Raw genomic sequence first — 20,047 nt, 5'->3', positions numbered from 1 at the left:
CATCATTACACAGGCAAATGTGCCTCACGTGAATTTCACGTGAAATTCACGTGAATTTCACGTGAAAATTTCTATGTGAAATTCACGTTAAAAGAGCATCAAATGTGAATTCACACGAAAAAAAATCACGTGAAATTCACATGAATTTCACGTGAAATTCACATAAAATTCACGTGAAATTTTTAACATGAATTTCACATAAAATTCACGTGAATTTCACATAAACTTTATAACGTTAAATCATACATGGATATTTTGATACTCTGAATCTCGGGTTCAGATGAACACAAAAAGGAGTACAAATCTGCTTTCAATCTGCTGATAATTTAATTGATTGAATTTGTTTTTACATGGTTGTCTTCATTGTCTTTTTCTCTTTCTTTTAATCTCTGAAAAAGAAATATGTATGCATTAGAAGGACTGTTCAATATACAAAAGGAGTCATATTAAGCCTTATGTACACATACTGTACTATGAATGAAATTGCACGTAGATGTAGCAGAAACGAAGAAAAAAAAAGTTGCAAAATTATCAATAATTTGTGTTTGAAAGAAACATAACCTTTTATATATCATCATACAGAATAGAAAAGAATTATTATAATACAAGATACAGAAGGAAGTCATGGAATATGTTTTCAAATTGTCATGTTCTAATCCAGAGGCGATTTGAAAATGACTTTGCATTCCTCATTATCTAGATTAAATCTATATAAATGCATTGCTTAAAATGATAGCTGCAGAACTGTAGCTCTCTGAAAAAATATTTTGACATATCTCTGTTATGTCAAAATATTTTTTCAGAGAGCTACAGTTCTGCAGCTATTAAAATGAAACGATTGACATTGATAGAGCTTTCAAGCTTACATTCTTCTCATTTAAAACTATAGTTAAAGGGGGGAGCAACCAATATATATATATACATTTTATTGGCATTACGATATATATAACAATCGATGGACATTGTTACACATCCCCCCCTTCAACGTGCCTGATCTCGATGATGCCTCTATGAAGGTAATATAGAACGTTACTTAGCACCCCTAATCAATATATAGATCAATTAAATTATAAAAATTATGTTCTGAATTACGATTACCATGTTCTCTGATGAATAAGGAAAGATTAACAAACCGTGTAGAGTTATGCGATTCTGCGACACGTCCCCGAAGTGACTTCCATATTTTCGCTGTCGTGCCTATTCGTTGACGTACCCCGTCTAAAGTAATTCTCATCAGTCTGAAATAAGCGGTTGCATTAGGAACTTTAGATCACATAAATGTAATAAGCCTAATGGCTTGAATTTACACTGAACATTTATAATTACAATGCTCAATCTCATCTTACCTGTAGAGTTTCTATGTACTTTCACATTCGCTGTCTTGCATACGTCAGACGCGTCAGACGGCTTACGCGAGTGTGACGTCACAGTCTTGTAAATATTACCGGAATCTGACTGTAGTGTAAAGCTTTATAGATATTTTTTAAAAGTTATCTAAATATGCATGGACAGTATGTTTTTCGCTTTCTTCCGAGTGCTAGAAATCTGTGTTTTCCTTTTGATTGACGATCTACAAATTCGGGATAGTGAATACGGCTATACGGCTGATAGAAAATTTTCATTTCTACATGCGTGTATCAGCAATTTCCAGTAGGTCTAACTTTATGCATACACCAGCTTCCAAGGTATCACACCGGTAATTATTCTCGATGTATCTAATAAGGAGGGGGGGGGGGGTAATTAAAATTGATGCCAAACTAACGACAGCGGAAAACAATATCATGGCATTTTTTCCCACCTGCACAATACTACCCTCAAATCACATGTATGTAAACAGCCCAAGTGCACCCCGACAAGTAGCCTGTTACTAACATCATAAAGCAGCGAGATAAAAAATTTAACTCATCTTCAGTAGTTTTACAAAACTGACCAAAACAACAATCTTTTGGAATGCATGGTTTTGAATATTCACCTGTTTCAATTTCTAAAGGGTGGGCAAATATTCTTAGCTATTTAAAACGTACTACTCTCACAAATGGAAATTTCAAATGGTCTTATTAGTTTTAATTCATAGTTCTTTCTGATTTTACTGTAAAATAGTAATTTTCCATGTTTAGAAAATTTCGTGGTTTTGAAGTTGCACATTCTAACTCTATCAATATAGTGATTCTTCAAGTAGTTGGAAAATATGCTTTCATTAATATCTATGATGATGGGAGATTTAATTTATATTTTAATTCTTAAGAGAAAAAATAACGGGAAATGAGAGAAATCAGGTGTGGAAAGTACATGTAATCATACTGCGTACAGAACTACAATGCAAGTTAATAATTTCGCAAATAAACGAGGAGAGGGAGGCGTCAGCAGGATCTACTTTATTGGTCGTTTGCCTACATTTTATAAATGTACTCTAATTTTTGAATTGCCTAATCTCCATATCGTTTTATATTTTACCTTAATTTTATTTATTTTTTCGCTTGAATATATTAAGAAGTCTGAATATTTCACTTTAATCGCTTTTCTTGTGAAAGTTTTAACGTGAATAGCTTTTCACGTGAAATTCGTGTGAAATTGTTCGTGTGAATTTCACATGAAGAAATTTCACGTGAAATTCGTGTGAATCTTTTCACGTGAAATTCACGTGAATCAACGTTCACATTATTTCCTTGCGAAAATCAAATCACATTAAAATTTTCGCAAGAAACTAATGTGAAAAGTGATATAATGCTTTTCACGTGAAATTCATGTGAAAAATTTAACGTGAATTTCATGTGAATTGCTGTTCACGTGAAATTCATGTGAATATTTTAACGTGAATTTCACGTGAAAAGTGATTCACGTGAAATTCATGTGGACATATTAACGTGAATTTCACGTGAATCACTTTTCACGTGAAATTCACATGAAATTTACGTGAATTTCACGTGAAAGGTTCATGTGAATTTCACGTGAACAGCATTTCACGTGAAATTCACGTGAGGCACATTTGCCTGTGTATATAAACACCATATGCATATATATATATATATATATATATATATATATATATATATATATATATATATATTCCTTTCGAAAAGGAATCCATGCAGTGTTCTTTTCAAGATTAAAATTACTGAAAGGAAAGTTAGATAACATACTTGTTCCATGGTTTGGAATATATCTATTTTGAGTACACAGCATTTCACGTGAAATTCACGTGAGGCACATTTGCCTGTGTATATAAACACCATATGCATATATATATATATATATATATATATATATATATATATATATATATATATATATTCCTTTCGAAAAGGAATCCATGCAGTGTTCTTTTCAAGATTAAAATTACTGAAAGGAAAGTTAGATAACATACTTGTTCCATGGTTTGGAATATATCTATTTTGAGTACACAGGCAAATGTGCCTCACGTGAATTTCACGTGAAATGCTGTTCACGTGAAATTCACATGAACCTTTCACGTGAAATTCACGTAAATTTCATGTGAATTTCACGTGAAAAGTGATTCACGTGAAATTCACGTTAATATGTCCACATGAATTTCACGTGAATCACTTTTCACGTGAAATTCACGTTAAAATATTCACATGAATTTCACGTGAACAGCAATTCACATGAAATTCACGTTAAATTTTTCACATGAATTTCACGTGAAAAGCATTATATCACTTTTCACATTAGTTTCTTGCGAAAATTTTAATGTGATTTGATTTTCGCAAGGAAATAATGTGAACGTTGATTCACGTGAATTTCACGTGAAAAGATTCACACGAATTTCACGTGAAATTTCTTCATGTGAAATTCACACGAACAATTTCACACGAATTTCACGTGAAAAGCTATTCACGTTAAAACTTTCACAAGAAAAGCGATTAAAGTGAAATATTCAGACTTCTTAATATATTCAAGCGAAAAAATAAATAAAATTAAGGTAAAATATAAAACGATATGGAGATTAGGCAATTCAAAAATTAGAGTACATTTATAAAATGTAGGCAAACGACCAATAAAGTAGATCCTGCTGACGCCTCCCTCTCCTCGTTTATTTGCGAAATTATTAACTTGCATTGTAGTTCTGTACGCAGTATGATTACATGTACTTTCCACACCTGATTTCTCTCATTTCCCGTTATTTTTTCTCTTAAGAATTAAAATATAAATTAAATCTCCCATCATCATAGATATTAATGAAAGCATATTTTCCAACTACTTGAAGAATCACTATATTGATAGAGTTAGAATGTGCAACTTCAAAACCACGAAATTTTCTAAACATGGAAAATTACTATTTTACAGTAAAATCAGAAAGAACTATGAATTAAAACTAATAAGACCATTTGAAATTTCCATTTGTGAGAGTAGTACGTTTTAAATAGCTAAGAATATTTGCCCACCCTTTAGAAATTGAAACAGGTGAATATTCAAAACCATGCATTCCAAAAGATTGTTGTTTTGGTCAGTTTTGTAAAACTACTGAAGATGAGTTAAATTTTTTATCTCGCTGCTTTATGATGTTAGTAACAGGCTACTTGTCGGGGTGCACTTGGGCTGTTTACATACATGTGATTTGAGGGTAGTATTGTGCAGGTGGGAAAAAATGCCATGATATTGTTTTCCGCTGTCGTTAGTTTGGCATCAATTTTAATTACCCCCCCCCCCCTCCTTATTAGATACATCGAGAATAATTACCGGTGTGATACCTTGGAAGCTGGTGTATGCATAAAGTTAGACCTACTGGAAATTGCTGATACACGCATGTAGAAATGAAAATTTTCTATCAGCCGTATAGCCGTATTCACTATCCCGAATTTGTAGATCGTCAATCAAAAGGAAAACACAGATTTCTAGCACTCGGAAGAAAGCGAAAAACATACTGTCCATGCATATTTAGATAACTTTTAAAAAATATCTATAAAGCTTTACACTACAGTCAGATTCCGGTAATATTTACAAGACTGTGACGTCACACTCGCGTAAGCCGTCTGACGCGTCTGACGTATGCAAGACAGCGAATGTGAAAGTACATAGAAACTCTACAGGTAAGATGAGATTGAGCATTGTAATTATAAATGTTCAGTGTAAATTCAAGCCATTAGGCTTATTACATTTATGTGATCTAAAGTTCCTAATGCAACCGCTTATTTCAGACTGATGAGAATTACTTTAGACGGGGTACGTCAACGAATAGGCACGACAGCGAAAATATGGAAGTCACTTCGGGGACGTGTCGCAGAATCGCATAACTCTACACGGTTTGTTAATCTTTCCTTATTCATCAGAGAACATGGTAATCGTAATTCAGAACATAATTTTTATAATTTAATTGATCTATATATTGATTAGGGGTGCTAAGTAACGTTCTTTATTACCTTCATAGAGGCATCATCGAGATCAGGCACGTTGAAGGGGGGGATGTGTAACAATGTCCATCGATTGTTATATATATCGTAATGCCAATAAAATGTATATATATATATTGGTTGCTCCCCCCTTTAACTATAATTTTAAATGAGAAGAATGTAAGCTTGAAAGCTCTATCAATGTCAATCGTTTCATTTTAATAGCTGCAGAACTGTAGCTCTCTGAAAAAATATTTTGACATAACAGAGATATGTCAAAATATTTTTTCAGAGAGCTACAGTTCTGCAGCTATCATTTTAAGCAATGCATTTATATAGATTTAATCTAGATAATGAGGAATGCAAAGTCATTTTCAAATCGCCTCTGGATTAGAACATGACAATTTGAAAACATATTCCATGACTTCCTTCTGTATCTTGTATTATAATAATTCTTTTCTATTCTGTATGATGATATATAAAAGGTTATGTTTCTTTCAAACACAAATTATTGATAATTTTGCAACTTTTTTTTTCTTCGTTTCTGCTACATCTACGTGCAATTTCATTCATAGTACAGTATGTGTACATAAGGCTTAATATGACTCCTTTTGTATATTGAACAGTCCTTCTAATGCATACATATTTCTTTTTCAGAGATTAAAAGAAAGAGAAAAAGACAATGAAGACAACCATGTAAAAACAAATTCAATCAATTAAATTATCAGCAGATTGAAAGCAGATTTGTACTCCTTTTTGTGTTCATCTGAACCCGAGATTCAGAGTATCAAAATATCCATGTATGATTTAACGTTATAAAGTTTATGTGAAATTCACGTGAATTTTATGTGAAATTCATGTTAAAAATTTCACGTGAAATTCACGTGAATTTTATGTGAATTTCACGTGAAATTCATGTGAATTTCACGTGATTTTTTTTCGTGTGAATTCACATTTGATGCTCTTTTAACGTGAATTTCACATAGAAATTTTCACGTGAAATTCACGTGAATTTCACGTGAAATTCACGTGAGGCACATTTGCCTGTGTACCTTGACGAAAGTTGTTACTAGGCTGAAGCTAACAGCCACTATTATCCAATCAGCCCGGAGAAGCAAGAAAATCAAAGCACCGAAAGTACTCAGACAGAAAACTAGCAAATAATAGATCGAAATTGATAATTTTAAGATTTATTAACAAACAGATTGTAAATTGTGATCGTTGATAACTCTTTAAACATTTTATCTCGCCTGAACAGTTTAATTGGCACGTTTGAACTATGCATCTCAAAGCGTATACATAGAGGTTAATAGGATCTAAATTTTTGAACAGGCCACGAAACAAGTATCGAGGCAAGATGTGGGAAGCCTTGGATTCTCGTCCTCAGTTTCAGGGTGCATTGGGTACCATCTGGGGATGCCCAAGGGTGGAATAACTTTTCAGGCTTCTATGCGGGTAATTATTGAATTTGAGATTATCGAATGAAACAAGGGTGATCAAGAGATAGATAACAATGTAAGCCAACCCCTATAAACCCTAAAAGGGAGTCAGGTCAGCCTATGGAGGCAATTACGCTGATCTGAAAGTTCTTAATTCCATATCTCATATGGTCATAATAAAGTAACGAGTATTGAGGTAAGATAATAAACCCTTGGACTACCATTTCCCGCTCTCAGTTTGTAGCTGTTGAGGTACCAGCTGAGACGCTCCGAAGGTGGAGTCACTTCGTGAAGTTTTCATATCTCTATATTTGTTATATATGTCGTGCTAGAATGAAACTAAGCTAACCAAGTGATATATAACAATGTAGACTAACTCACATATCTTTTTATTCCCCTTTCAGTTATTTCAAAAAAGAAAAGAAAACTGGGACTTGGATATTTATATGCAAAAATACAACTCGTGCTAGTCTATTACACACTAGGAACCAATCAATGGTAGATGTGTTTCCGAATTACATCATTTTGTATATTTGTAAAGGTAAGTTAAATGTTCTTCCTTTTCGAAAGGGGTATCTACATTTTTGTGGTTTTACAAAAGCTGTTGTAGTCTCCAACTTCCTCGAGCTCCACGTCCTCCGTGTGCGCGGGTACGGACAGGATTATAGTGTCCAGCGTGGAAATCTATCAAAATCTTTATGGACCTAGAACACCGTGAATTACTAGATCAAATTAATTGTATTAATACTATTTTCTGTGATATTTGGACCCAGCTTTGCCATAGTTTTGTCTTACAGTGACGGAAACTAAGTAAGTAACACACTGTTTAAAGCTAACACGACACACATTTATGTTCATTGTTTATATTGTAATGTTCGTTGCGGTCATTATAAATCGCGATGATATCGATGATCTTTCATCGTACTCCGACCTGCACACGATTTGAGCTGAAAATTTTCAATTTCTATTTTTCCTATCTTAATGTTTACAATGTTTAATGATGGTATTTCACAATGTTTAATGAAGGTATTTCTAATAGTCAGCAGAAAGAATGACAGTTGTCGAGTTAGAATAGAGATAGAGTTCACCATTCTTTATTATGTAAACAAGGCTTGTGCCATGTTTTTGTTTACATGTACATAGGTTAGATATACATGTACTAAAAAGTTTCGTTTAAAGCAGATTTTTCATATTACAAGTTAAATCTGAACACAATTAAATAGTTTCTAGAGTTTGTCGCATCTCATTTTGTTTTAACCAGGATATTTTCTATCTAAGCGATCTATATTTCAGTTCAAATCGTGTCCATGCCCTTTTAATAATTAAAATAAAAAAGAAATGAGTAAAACGTGATTAGAAGTTTATTGAGAAGGTAAGACAAAGACAATGATTCAAGTTACGGAAGTAAAGTTATACTTCCTCAGTAAAATGTTATGTACATTGTTGTTGCCAGTGTGTAAAAAATACACACCACGTAATAGCGTTACACAGGCAAATGTGCCTCACGTGAATTTCACGTGAAATGCTGTTCACGTGAAATTCACATGAACCTTTCACGTGAAATTCACGTAAATTTCATGTGAATTTCACGTGAAAAGTGATTCACGTGAAATTCACGTTAATATGTCCACATGAATTTCACGTGAACAGCAATTCACCTAGTTAGAGAAGCGAAGCGAATATGGATGTCGATTGAACCCACATACATAAAATCGTTATATAACTCCATTCCAACCAGAATTAGGCGTGTTTTGAGAGGAAATGGTTCTATAACAAAATATTAAGGTAAGGTTTTTTTCTATTCTCAAAATATGGTTGTTTAGATAATCTTTTTCCGATGCGCATCGTTTGTTTTGAAAATGACGTCGGCCATTTTGCGGAAATACTTTTGACCCTTGAGTACCACGAGTGTGTAAAAATAAAAACACGTGAGAGGACGTTATTCATGACACTGCAAACAATATTGACTAAAAGTGTTTGAAATACAGTAATCATGGATGTGAAATATCTTAATTATAAACACTAATCTTATAGGGACAATATGGATAGAAATTTACAAAACGAATTGAACGAAAGAACGGACGAAGTCGTGGGGTTGAAGGAACGTTTACGAAAAACAAATGCCATATTACAGAACGCACAAGAACAAGACCAATTCGAAGTTTGTAAATCATGTGCAGACAAGTTCAAACAGGAGTCCAAACGACTGCGAACTGAGCTGAAGAAAACAGAAACATACTGTAAAAACCAAGACGAGACTGTGAGGCATACATGCACATGCAGTCAGGGTAAGCTCGGATCATTGCTCTATTTATTCCAATGTTCAGTCTAAATGCTCATTCTATACATTCCATGGTTAGCTGAAACAATTCAATTCAACTCAAAAAGGTCAATAACATAAGCGGAAGTACAAACGCAACCCAGGGAAATCTCCAGTCTGGTCATGGATTAGTGCGTAACAATGTTACATGTACAGTGTATAAGCTTGAGTGGGGATTCAGATCTCGCCGTGGTAAGCTTTATTAATGATTCAACACATTATGGTAAGCTCGAATGCTTTTATATTTCTAAGTAAGGCTGAATGGTTATATTCATATACAATATCACGGCAAGTTTAAGGAGGAATACTACGTCATCATAACGTCTGAATGAAAATCAACAGTGTATGTTCCTTTTAAGTTACCTCCATTTTTATGTAAATTATCAGTATTAATGGTTCAAAGTGGAAAAACTGAATTAATTTCCACATTATATTATTGATAGTTTAATTTAAAGGAACTGATTCACGATTTTCCTCAAAATTTTCCTTTTCACTTTTAATGATCAAAATCTACTGTCTAAATGTGTTTAAAAGAGTTCACATAAAAATTAAGGTTATACATTATCACAGAAGCTCATTTTAGAGAGTGTATTATTTGTTTTGTAAATAATGTGCGGCATGTGTGTAAACAAAGATTGCGGTATCTTATTGTTTACGAAATTGTCAAAAGAAATGGATATCGATTTAAGTTTATTATATCTGTCACATTTCAAGCATTTTTGGGGTAAATGTGTCATCTAAAAGTTAAAATTTGTGACTATGCAAAATTAAGATGCTTTATATTACAAAATCAATATTTCACTTGTTTGTTTGTAGACATAAAAAGACTCGAGTCTTTGTTTACAAAACACAGATTTAAGGCTAAAATATTGTTTTATTCATGCATTCAGAAAGTAAAAATTTTGGTCGTCAATATTAAATGAGTTATATATTTTTAATGTTTACCATCAAAAATGAAAAATATTTTTATCAAAAATCGTGAACCAGTCCCTTTAATAAAAAATCAAAGCAAATATGTATGCTGCCACCTTTTCATACGCCCGTCATTAGAGTCAGTATTATGTTATGGCGCTGTCTGTCCGGCTGGCTGGCTGGTCGTCCGTCCGTCCGTCCGTCCGTCCCGGGTCATGTTTTCCGGACTTTTTTTCGTAACGAATGCATGTTCAACTTTGAAATTTGGTCACAATATCTCCCTAAAGAATTGTAACAGTGAGTTTGCATTTCAGCTGGATTGGTCCATCCATGACCTACTTTAGGGCTATAAGTAGATCAAACAGTTTTCCGGACTTTTTTTCCGTTACAGATACAGATATTGCCCTGAAATTTACACATAAGCTTCCTTTTAGAGGAATAATAGATCAGATTGCATTTCAGCTGGATTGGTCCGTCCGTCCGTGACCTACATTAGGACTAAAAGTACATGTAGGTCAAATAGTTTTCCGGGCTGTGTTTTTTTTTTTTTTTTATTATGGATACAGATATTGCCCTGATATTTAGTCATAGGCTTCCATTCGGAGGAATACAAGGTCAGTTTGCATTTCAGCTGGATTGGTCCATCCTTGACCTACTTTTGAGCCAAAAATAGGTCAGACAGTTTTCTGAACATTTTTTTTATTACGGATACAGATATTGCCCCTGATATTTAGGCAAAGGCTTCCTCTTGGAGGAAGACAAGTGCAATTAACATTTCAGCTGGATTGGTGCACTACGACCTACAGTACTAAAGGGGTAGAAGTAGATCAAACAGTTTTCCATTTATTTTTGGTATGGTCACAGGTATTGCTCTGAAATTTAGTCACAACCTCCCTTTCAGAGAAATACATAATCAGTTCACATTTCAAACATATCAACTTAATTGGTGCACCATGGGCTACTTTAGGGCTAAAAGTAGATCAAATGGTTTCCTGGACTTTTTATCATCATAAATATATATTGCACCAACATTTTGTCACAACCTCAATCTCAGTGAAAATTTAATACATAATCAGTTCACATGTCAGATGGATTGGTGCACCATGGCCCACTTTAAGGCTTTTCTATTCAGAATGTGTGTTGTATCAATTCAGAATGCACAATATGCTTCCAGGTTGAATTTCACTGTCCGACGGGCGTATATTGTACCGTTTGCGGCACAGGCAATTGCATCGGTTGGGGTCGAATTTACTCTTTAATAGTAAATTCGATCCCAAGCAATGCAATTGCCTGTGGTTTGCGGTATTCTTGTTAAAAATGTCAGACATATATAAACAGAAGTACCTGTACAGTGTATATATCGAAATCAGAAAATGGCAGAATTTCATTAAAAAGAATAATGAAAATACCTAAAAACTTTTTTAAATGACCAATTTTTGATGTCAACAGTTTAAAAAAACTGCTACTTGTTACTTTTTAATTATGTATAAATTAATTGTGGATATCCGGAAAATCATTGTATAATAGGCATACAGTAGAGAGAATGCCAACATGGGAGATCTTGTCCTTGACAATTCTAAAATGCTAAATAATTGATTATTTATGGAAAATATAATCATTTTTCAGTATCAATAGTTTACGAAAGAAGGTGTTGCACGTCTCTTGTTAATTTCCTTAAAGATGTTGCGTGAATTCGAAAGATCGTTAAAAATAAGTTATTCAAATATATGATAGAATCACATTGGAACTTGTGTCTTGATACAAACATTTTTTGAAAATAAATATAAAAGATGTACAAGAATTAAGTAGCCAAACTATTTTGAGTTTAAATCAAGCAATAAGCGATTTATATGATTATAGCGTTGAAGTGTTGTTCATTCTTAAATGGTTATTCACTTCATTTAGTACAGTATCCCTTGCTTGTCGTAAGATGCGACTAAATGGGGTAGTCCTTCGGATGAGACCGCAAAAACCGGGGTCCTGTGTCACAGCAGGTGTGGCACGATAGAAAAACCCTCCCTTCCCAAAAGCCACTAGCGCCGAGCTAAGACAAAAATTTTGTAGCCCTTCACCGGCAATGTGAGTGAAAAATTCTCGAGTGGGACATTTAACAATATACATGTACAACCAATCAACTACATGTATTTGTAAGATCGAATTCGCTATTGAGGACATACTTAGAATATGTTTCTCCTCTGTACAGGCATGAATTTGTAGAACCAATAACTATGTCTCCCCTTCGTGACACTATAAATACATGTATAACCCTGACTGCTACAGCCTTAGCACCATGCCTATACATGTAGGTCAAAATTTGTGGCACTTCACCTCACCTACAACTGGGAGGTCTCTGCATAAATGGCAAATTCTGAAATGCAAATATAAAATGAAGGGTTAAGGTCAAATGCTTAATTCATTATATTAGGTATAGGCCGCGTTTGGACTTGTGGTATTTCACAAACCTACCTTGTTCATTAAACGATACCAATAAGCTGTATTTTTTTTTATCTGTGTATGTATTTTTTTTTTACTTTTATCTCCGTCGGATGGGACGTTAACGTGTGCCCCGTGTCAAGGATCACAACCCCTTGGCACGCAAAAGATCTTTTCCCTGATTTTCGAAAAAGAGTAGGCTCACTGGGGGTCATCAGGGAAACTAAAAAACTCACAAACACAAATTAGTTAACCGCTGTAAAATGGCTGAAATATTCCCAAAGTGGCGTAAAACGTAACCAATCAATCAACCAATAAGCTTTCATAATGAAGGGAAGACGTACGCTTTAGTTCACTGAAAGAGTTCCTTCTAGTTAATAGTATACAACTTTTCTACTGCAGATCAAGATTCCAACGTCCTCAGAGAAAAAAGAGGAAGAGCTCGTAAGAATTTTTATACAAAGTCTTGCAGTAAAATTCTGTCCCTCGCATACTTGAGATGCCGCGAGGTAGTTTATTTAAAGGACAGCCAGATAGGGCCCCAAATTTTTAACTGTCTTTGGTTACATTTAATTTGAGTAATTTCCATTTTGAAATATTGTGAAACGAAGATGAAAAATTAATATTCCCAATCGATTTATATTTCTGAATATGACGTCAAGAAATTGGTGAAGTTATATGCATGTATTTTCATCACACCAGTAGTGTACCTATAGTTTTTCCTTCTTTTTAGGCCAACATGAAGAACAACTGGTTTGCCAAGAAACGGATAGAAGTCCCGAAAAGGACAGTGCTTACTTAAGCATTGCATCGCAGGAATACTACAAAGGTTTAGGCAAGTATAACATTATCTATAATATACCGAATCACAAATTTGAAATAAGTTCATGTATATTAATTGTCAATGTTATTGCAATTTTTCACGCTACTTACCCAACATTATAATTTTTTGTAGAAACCACAGATATGACAGATTCGGAAAAAGCTCTTCAGTCGTAAATTTACACCTTGTCTACATCAACGAAGCTGCAGGAAACTGTCCTCTAAACGTTATTAACGAATTTTAATGATGTTTAAGTAAAACTTGACAAAACGAATACAGATTCTTTTTCTCTGCTAAAATGACTTCAGGGGGAAATAATATGCTTTCTAAGCGCCCGCTAATTTGATGTGAACTTCTGACGAAAGTGGACAAATTGATGAAAATTAAAATTCCTAATAAAAGAGGTGTTTTCTGTGGTATCAAATTATAGAGTTTGCTATATATTACTTATTTTAGTGAAAGACAAACGAAAGAGAATGATTCAATTCCATGTAAACGTAAAATAAACAACCTGCACGGACATTTATTGCTAGGTGTATTTAAAGATGATGCCCGCACGAGTAAAAAGAATGTATTTCTATAATTGACTATAGTATATATTCATAATCAAAACTGTAATTAATGTATATTCATCATGGTATTTTGTCCTATAACGGAAGTCAATATCAAGAGAATAGGAAACACCACATTTTCAAGGCACGCTTCTTACCTCGGACAATAACATGACGTTTTGAATAATAAATCATACGAGCAGTCGACCGTTTTTTTTAAAACGGTCAATTTGCCACTTTATGGTCTCCACACCCCACACCCCCACCGCACCCCCATTCTGTTGCAGAAATTGTTCAAACTCGGGTTACACCACTCTGAAAATATTCTTGATCCGCCGCTGGAGTAAGGAACATTTACTGTATACTGAGCTGTAGCAGATGATTTAAATGGATTCCAAATGAAGCTTGTTTCCTGTTTAATGGCTATTTTCCGAAAGTTTGGTGTCTATAAACCTCGCAGAGTTAATGTCATAGTTTTTATATATGCATATGAGTATACATGTACATTGTATCCAAATAGACAAGAATTGATACATGAATTCTTGTAAAAATCTGGTTAACTGAACTTTTTAGTATTTCTGTGATCGACAAATGTTATGATGGCATTTTAGGAATTAAGTTTACTAAACACAACTCTGATTTTGAATTCATTGTATTTACTTGTTACCTCCCACCAGAATATTCAAACAGAGGACGGGATGCTCAGGGTTTTTTTGCACATCTGTTGTCCCAGATTTATTTGCACAATGAAAATAATGGTATTTTTTTATTGGGTGACATGAATTGTAGAATAGGCAACCTACAAGAGGTAATACAAGATGTTGATGAAATTACCACTCGTAAACCTATAGACAACACTATAAACCAGCATGGTCATGAATTTATTGAGTTTCTCAATGAAACAAACTTTTGTGTTCTGAATGGCAGATTTCCAGATGACAATTTTACGTGTATTTCACGAAAAGGTAAATCTGTAGTTGACTATATATGTATACCTGTAGATATATTTAGATATGTTACAAATTTTAATGTGTTTACAGTACAGTCTATTGTAGATGATTTCAAGTTTCATGATTTCTTAGGTATGAAATCAAAACTCCCGGATCACTCGGCTATTACTTGTGATTTCAGTGTTACTGAATATGGCTTAATACATGAATCTGAAAAGGTCGAAAGCACTAAACCACGATTTAATCTGAATAGGGTCCCACTTGATTTTATGTCCAATGAATTGACTAGAACTGGTTTATTAATAGCAATAGATCAAATTGAAAAAAGCAGAAAATCGCAGGAAAATGTAGATGGCATTTATGACAATTTATGTAAAATAATTTTAAAAGAAATGGAAACTATCCCAAAGATTGTACACAAAAACTCAAGTAAACGTCTGAAAAATAAAAAGCCTTTTTGGAATGATGAATTACGTGATTTATGGAACAATACACGAGAAAAAGAAAATATTTTTGTGAAATATAAAGGTAAACAAGATGTTAAATCGGCCCTAAGACGAGAATACATTGAAGCACGGGATATTTTTGACAAGGCGCTTAGGCGCACCGAACGCTCTTACAAGAAAACTGTAGCTAGAGACATTGAGAATATGAGTTCATCAAACCCAAATGAATTTTGGAATAAAATTAAAAAGCTTGGACCAAGAAATACAATATATATTCCAATGGAGGTCACAGATACAGATGGAAATATCATTACTAATGAACGAGAAGTTTTAAATAGATGGCAAATTGATTTCCAAAATTTGTATAACGGTAGCGTGAATACTGATTTTTTTCAAGATCATTACGATAGTTCAAGGCTAGAAAAAACAAGGTTGGAAAATAATATGAAACTTCAATCATTCATCTGCAATGAAGAATTAAATTATGATATATCGCTGGAAGAAATTTCTGATATTGTACTGCACTCTAAATCTAAATCTGCTAGTGGGTATGATGAAATTCCATATAGTGTTCTAAAATTCCCAATGATAATTAAAACATTACGTAATCTCTTTCAACTTATATTTGATTCAAGTATCATCCCTTCCATCTGGAGGAAAGCTATCATATGTCCTATTCTTAAGGATTCCTCCTCGGACAAACGCCTGCCAATGAATTACCGAGGTATCAGTCTCCTATCCTGTATCAGTAAGCTTTATAGTGCATTTATTAATAAAAGGCTTGTTACTTACTTGGAGAATAATGATATTTTGGCAGATGAACAAAATGGTTTTAGAAGAGGGAGATCCTGTGAAGATCACGTATTTACTTTGAACAGTCTAATTCAGAATAATAAAAATCTGTATGTTGCATTTATTGATCTAAAGAAGTGTTTTGATTTTGTAGATAGAGACATGATGCTGTATAAACTTCTGTTGAATGATGTAAATGGTAAAATGTATAACTCGATCAAGAATATTTACCAAAGTTCAGAGTCATGCGTTCGAGTAAATGGAAAACTTACAAACTGGTTTAGCTGTAAAACTGTGTTAAACAGGGGGATAACTTATCTCCAACTCTATTTTCGATTTTTGCAAATGACCTTGTTCATGAAATAAACTCTTTGGATGTGGGTGTAAATATCGCAGATGAAAAGCTGTCCGTTTTATTATATGCAGACGATATAGCCTTAATAGCTAAGACACTGGAAGAATTACAATGTATGTTACAAAAACTGCACAACTGGTGCAGGCGTTGGAGAGTCCTTATAAATACTGAAAAATCCAAATGTATGCACTTTCGTAAAACTAGAACAAAAGGAACAGAGTTTGAATTCACTATTGGAACAAATACATTAGAAATAGTAGATAGCTATAAATATCTTGGAATCATATTTACTTACACTGGAAATTTTACAAAAAATGCAGAAAATCTTGCTAAAGCTGGAGGACGGGCACTTGGAAAAATTATTTCTACAATACACAATAATAAAGAATTTGGATTCACTGCTTACGAAAAATTATTTTACTCTTGCGTTTTACCTATATTAGACTATTCGTCCAGTGTTTGGGGGTTCAAAAAATTGCAGTCAATAGATAATGTTCAAAATCTAGCCATTAGATATTTTTTGGGAGTACATCGTTTTGCGCCTTTATTGGCAATCTATGGAGATACGGGGTGGATACCCAGTCAATATCGTCGATGGATTAATATGATAAGATTTTGGAATAGAGTATTGTTATTTGACAGTGAACGCATTACTAGAAAAGTGTTTGAAATGGATTATGATATATGTAGAAACAACTGGTGTAGTGCTCTGAAAGAAATTTTGCAAAATTTGGAACTGGAAAGTTATTTTGACTCAAAATTGTTAATAGACATGAATGTTCTTCAAACAAATATGCATTACTATTACTCAAATATCTGGAAAAATGAAGTATTTAAAGTACCTAAATTACGAACTTATGTGTCTTTAAAATCAACCTTTGGTCGAGAAAATTATGTAACATTGGATATTCCAAAATACTTTAGGTCAATTATGTCGCAGTTTAGATGTGGTATTTTACCTTTAAGAATAGAGACGGGAAGATATTATGGGGAACCTGCTGTTGAAAGAATATGCTTATTGTGTTCATTAAATTGTGTGGAAGACGAAATTCATTTTTTACTCTATTGTCCACTGTATTCTAAACTTAGAACAACTTTGTTTGAAAACACGGGATTTGATCAAATGTCAATGTCAGATGTAGAGGTTCTTCGAATGTTAATAACAAACTACCCAAGACAATTAGCAAAATACTTGTACTCCTCCTTTTCTCTTAGACAATCTATTATATTTGGAAAAATCAACAACTGAGCTATTTATACATTATATACTTATTATACATGTATACACATGTATGTATATATAATTATAGAAAATGTTATTATGCGCAATTATTTGCATTATATATTATTATATCAACGTTTAAAGTGGCATATAGGCCCGACGGGCCGGGTGTTTATTGATTTGTATATTGTGATAAAATTGGATGTATGAATATATGTACACATGCCACTATAATAAATAAAATTACTTACTTACTTACTTACTGTACACTATATGGCTAGTTAAGAAAGCATTACAAAATATCAATGTATTGTCAAAGACTGGCTAGTTAAGAAAGCATTACAAAATACCAAAGACTGGCTAGTTAAGAAAGCATTACAAAATATCAGTGTATTGTCAAAGACTGGCTATAGTTAAGAAAGCATTACAAAATATCAATGTATTGTCAAAGACTGGCTAGTTAAGAAAGCATTACAAAATATCAATGTATTGTCAAAGACTGGCTAGTTAAGAAAGCATTACAAAATATCAATGTATTGTCAAAGACTGGCTAGTCAAGAAAGCATTACAAAATATCAATGTATTGTCAAAGACTGGCTAGTTAAGAAAGCATTACAAAATATCAATGTATTGTCAAAGACTGGCTAGTTAAGAAAGCATTACAAAATATCAATGTATTGTCAAAGACTGGCTATAGTTAAGAAAACATAAATGTTTTCTTAACTATAGCCAGTCTTTGACAATACATTGAAAGCATTACAAAATATCAAAGACTGGCTAGTTAAGAAAGCATTACAAAATATCAATGTATTGTCAAAGACTGGCTAGTTAAGAAAGCATTACAAAATATCAAAGACTGGCTAGTTAAGAAAGCATTACAAAATATCAATGTATTGTCAAAGACTGGCTAGTTAAGAAAGCATTACAAAATACCAAAGACTGGCTAGTTAAGAAAGCATTACAAAATATCAATGTATTGTCAAAGACTGGCTAGTTAAGAAAGCATTACAAAATATCAATGAAAGCATTACAAAATATCAATGTATTGTCAAGGACTGGCTAGTTAAGAAAGCATTACAAAATATCAAAGATTGGCTAGTTAAGAAAGCATTACAAAATACCAATGTATTGTCAAGGACTGGCTAGTTAAGAAAGCATTACAAAATGTCAATGTATTGTCAAAGATTGGCTAGTTAAGAAAGCATTACAAAATATCAATGTATTGTCAAAGACTGGCTAGTTAAGAAAGCATTACAAAATATCAATGTATTGTCAAGGACTGGCTAGTTAAGAAACCATTACAAAATGTCTATGTATTGTCAAAGACTGGCTAGTTAAGAAAGCATTACAAAATATCAATGTATTGTCAAAGACTGCATGTTCATATAAAGCGATTACTATAAGTATAATTCAGTAACAGAAAAACGGCTTAGTGGTTCCAGTGTTTGTATAGCCCCAACCATACCTCGGCCGCGTCAAATGTAAGACGTAAAATATAACCAAACGCTAAAATATCCCAATCAGGAATTTTTTTAATGTTCCTAAATCAAATAACTAAAACAGCAAATTTTATATGTAGTATTATTAAGGGTCATTGAATAGTAAATAATACAATCGTATATATGTTACAGATCATTTTATACTACTATCTAAGGGGCCAAGGAGAGAGTAAGTTTGGATCTGGTAGAATTTAGTACATATTGACCTTATTGGGATGGTTGTCCGATTCCGACTAATTTTACAGTAAAAACGCAAAGGAGCATATGTTAGAAATACTTTAGTTTTGCACTGCATGTAAGCAATAAAAAAAAAAAGGGGGGGGGGGATAAGATTTTCAGCTCAATCGTGTCCATGTCCCTTTAATTTGTGCCAGTGATTCTATAAACAAGTTGATCAAATGTAGACTCTCAGATATACCCTGTAAATATGGTACAGGACAGGTTCATTTCCTTGCTTTACACCTGAACTAACTCGATCATCACACAAAGCGATAACATGCCGGATCCAAATCAAGAGACTGTCCTCCAAAATGCATCTAAGATTGGGGGTCGTTTCCTGGGATTTTTCACAATCTAATAAAAATTATATCCTTTGGTCCGCTTGTGTATATTGTGTAGCGATATATACATGAGCGGATCAAAAGATCGAATTTTAATTGGAATGGGTTTTTCTCAAACATTTTTCGACATTTAAAGAAACTGAAACAGCCATTTTATCCCATTTTATACCCACACTTTCCAAAGATTGTTTGTATATTGTTTAACGTTCCACTCAAAAATCTTTCCGGCACTCACATGAAGACGTCACCATGACGGTGAAGGGCTGCAAAATTTAGGCCTATGCTCGGCGCTTACGGCCTTTGAGCAGGGAGGGATCTTTACCGTGCCACACCTGCCGCGACACGGGGTCTCGGTTTTTGCGGTCTCATCCGAAGGACCGCCCCATTTAGTCTTCTA

General features: G+C 33.6%; 1 protein-coding gene and 2 long non-coding RNA genes across 4 annotated transcripts; 2 read left to right on the top strand and 1 right to left on the bottom strand.

Moving 5' to 3' along the window:
* Positions 1 to 305: 305 nt before the first annotated feature.
* Positions 306 to 2,983, bottom strand: LOC130054026 (uncharacterized). Its single transcript, XR_008802280.1, has 2 exons — positions 1,134 to 2,983; positions 306 to 389 (listed from the first exon to the last, which is right to left on the bottom strand). It is a non-coding gene; the product is annotated as an uncharacterized LOC130054026 (long non-coding RNA).
* Positions 2,984 to 3,415: 432 nt separating this feature from the next.
* On the top strand, positions 3,416 to 6,086 carry LOC130054025 (uncharacterized). Its single transcript, XR_008802279.1, has 2 exons — positions 3,416 to 5,261; positions 6,006 to 6,086. It is a non-coding gene; the product is annotated as an uncharacterized LOC130054025 (long non-coding RNA).
* Positions 6,087 to 7,219: 1,133 nt separating this feature from the next.
* LOC130054024 (uncharacterized) lies at positions 7,220 to 17,854 on the top strand. 2 transcript variants are annotated; one of them, XM_056162145.1, is made up of 5 exons: positions 7,220 to 7,328; positions 8,822 to 9,075; positions 12,855 to 12,896; positions 13,186 to 13,287; positions 13,408 to 17,854. In XM_056162145.1, the coding sequence occupies exons 2-5, from the start codon at positions 8,829 to 8,831 to the stop codon at positions 13,449 to 13,451; spliced, it is 435 nt and encodes a 144-aa protein (XP_056018120.1). In that variant the 5' UTR covers positions 7,220 to 7,328; positions 8,822 to 8,828; the 3' UTR covers positions 13,452 to 17,854. The 2 variants fall into 2 exon arrangements, with proteins under 2 accessions (XP_056018120.1, XP_056018119.1); XM_056162144.1 differs by lacking the exon at positions 7,220 to 7,328 and adding an exon at positions 7,389 to 7,597.
* The last annotated feature ends 2,193 nt before the right edge of the window (positions 17,855 to 20,047 follow it).

Source organism: Ostrea edulis, chromosome 4 (genome assembly GCF_947568905.1).
Source record: "Ostrea edulis chromosome 4, xbOstEdul1.1, whole genome shotgun sequence".
NCBI classification, from domain to species: Eukaryota; Metazoa; Mollusca; class Bivalvia; order Ostreida; family Ostreidae; genus Ostrea; species Ostrea edulis.
Note: the sequence above shows the minus strand (reverse complement) of the source record. Positions and strands in the feature narration are given on the sequence as shown.

Coding starts and splice junctions, on each gene's coding strand:
- LOC130054024 (XM_056162145.1), top strand. CDS start 8,829: ATGGATAGAAATTTACAAAACGAATTGAACGAAAGAACGGACGAAGTC. Junction 9,076..12,854: donor TACATGCACATGCAGTCAGG/GTAAGCTCGGAT, acceptor TTTCTACTGCAG/ATCAAGATTCCAACGTCCTC. Junction 12,897..13,185: donor AGAAAAAAGAGGAAGAGCTC/GTAAGAATTTTT, acceptor CCTTCTTTTTAG/GCCAACATGAAGAACAACTG.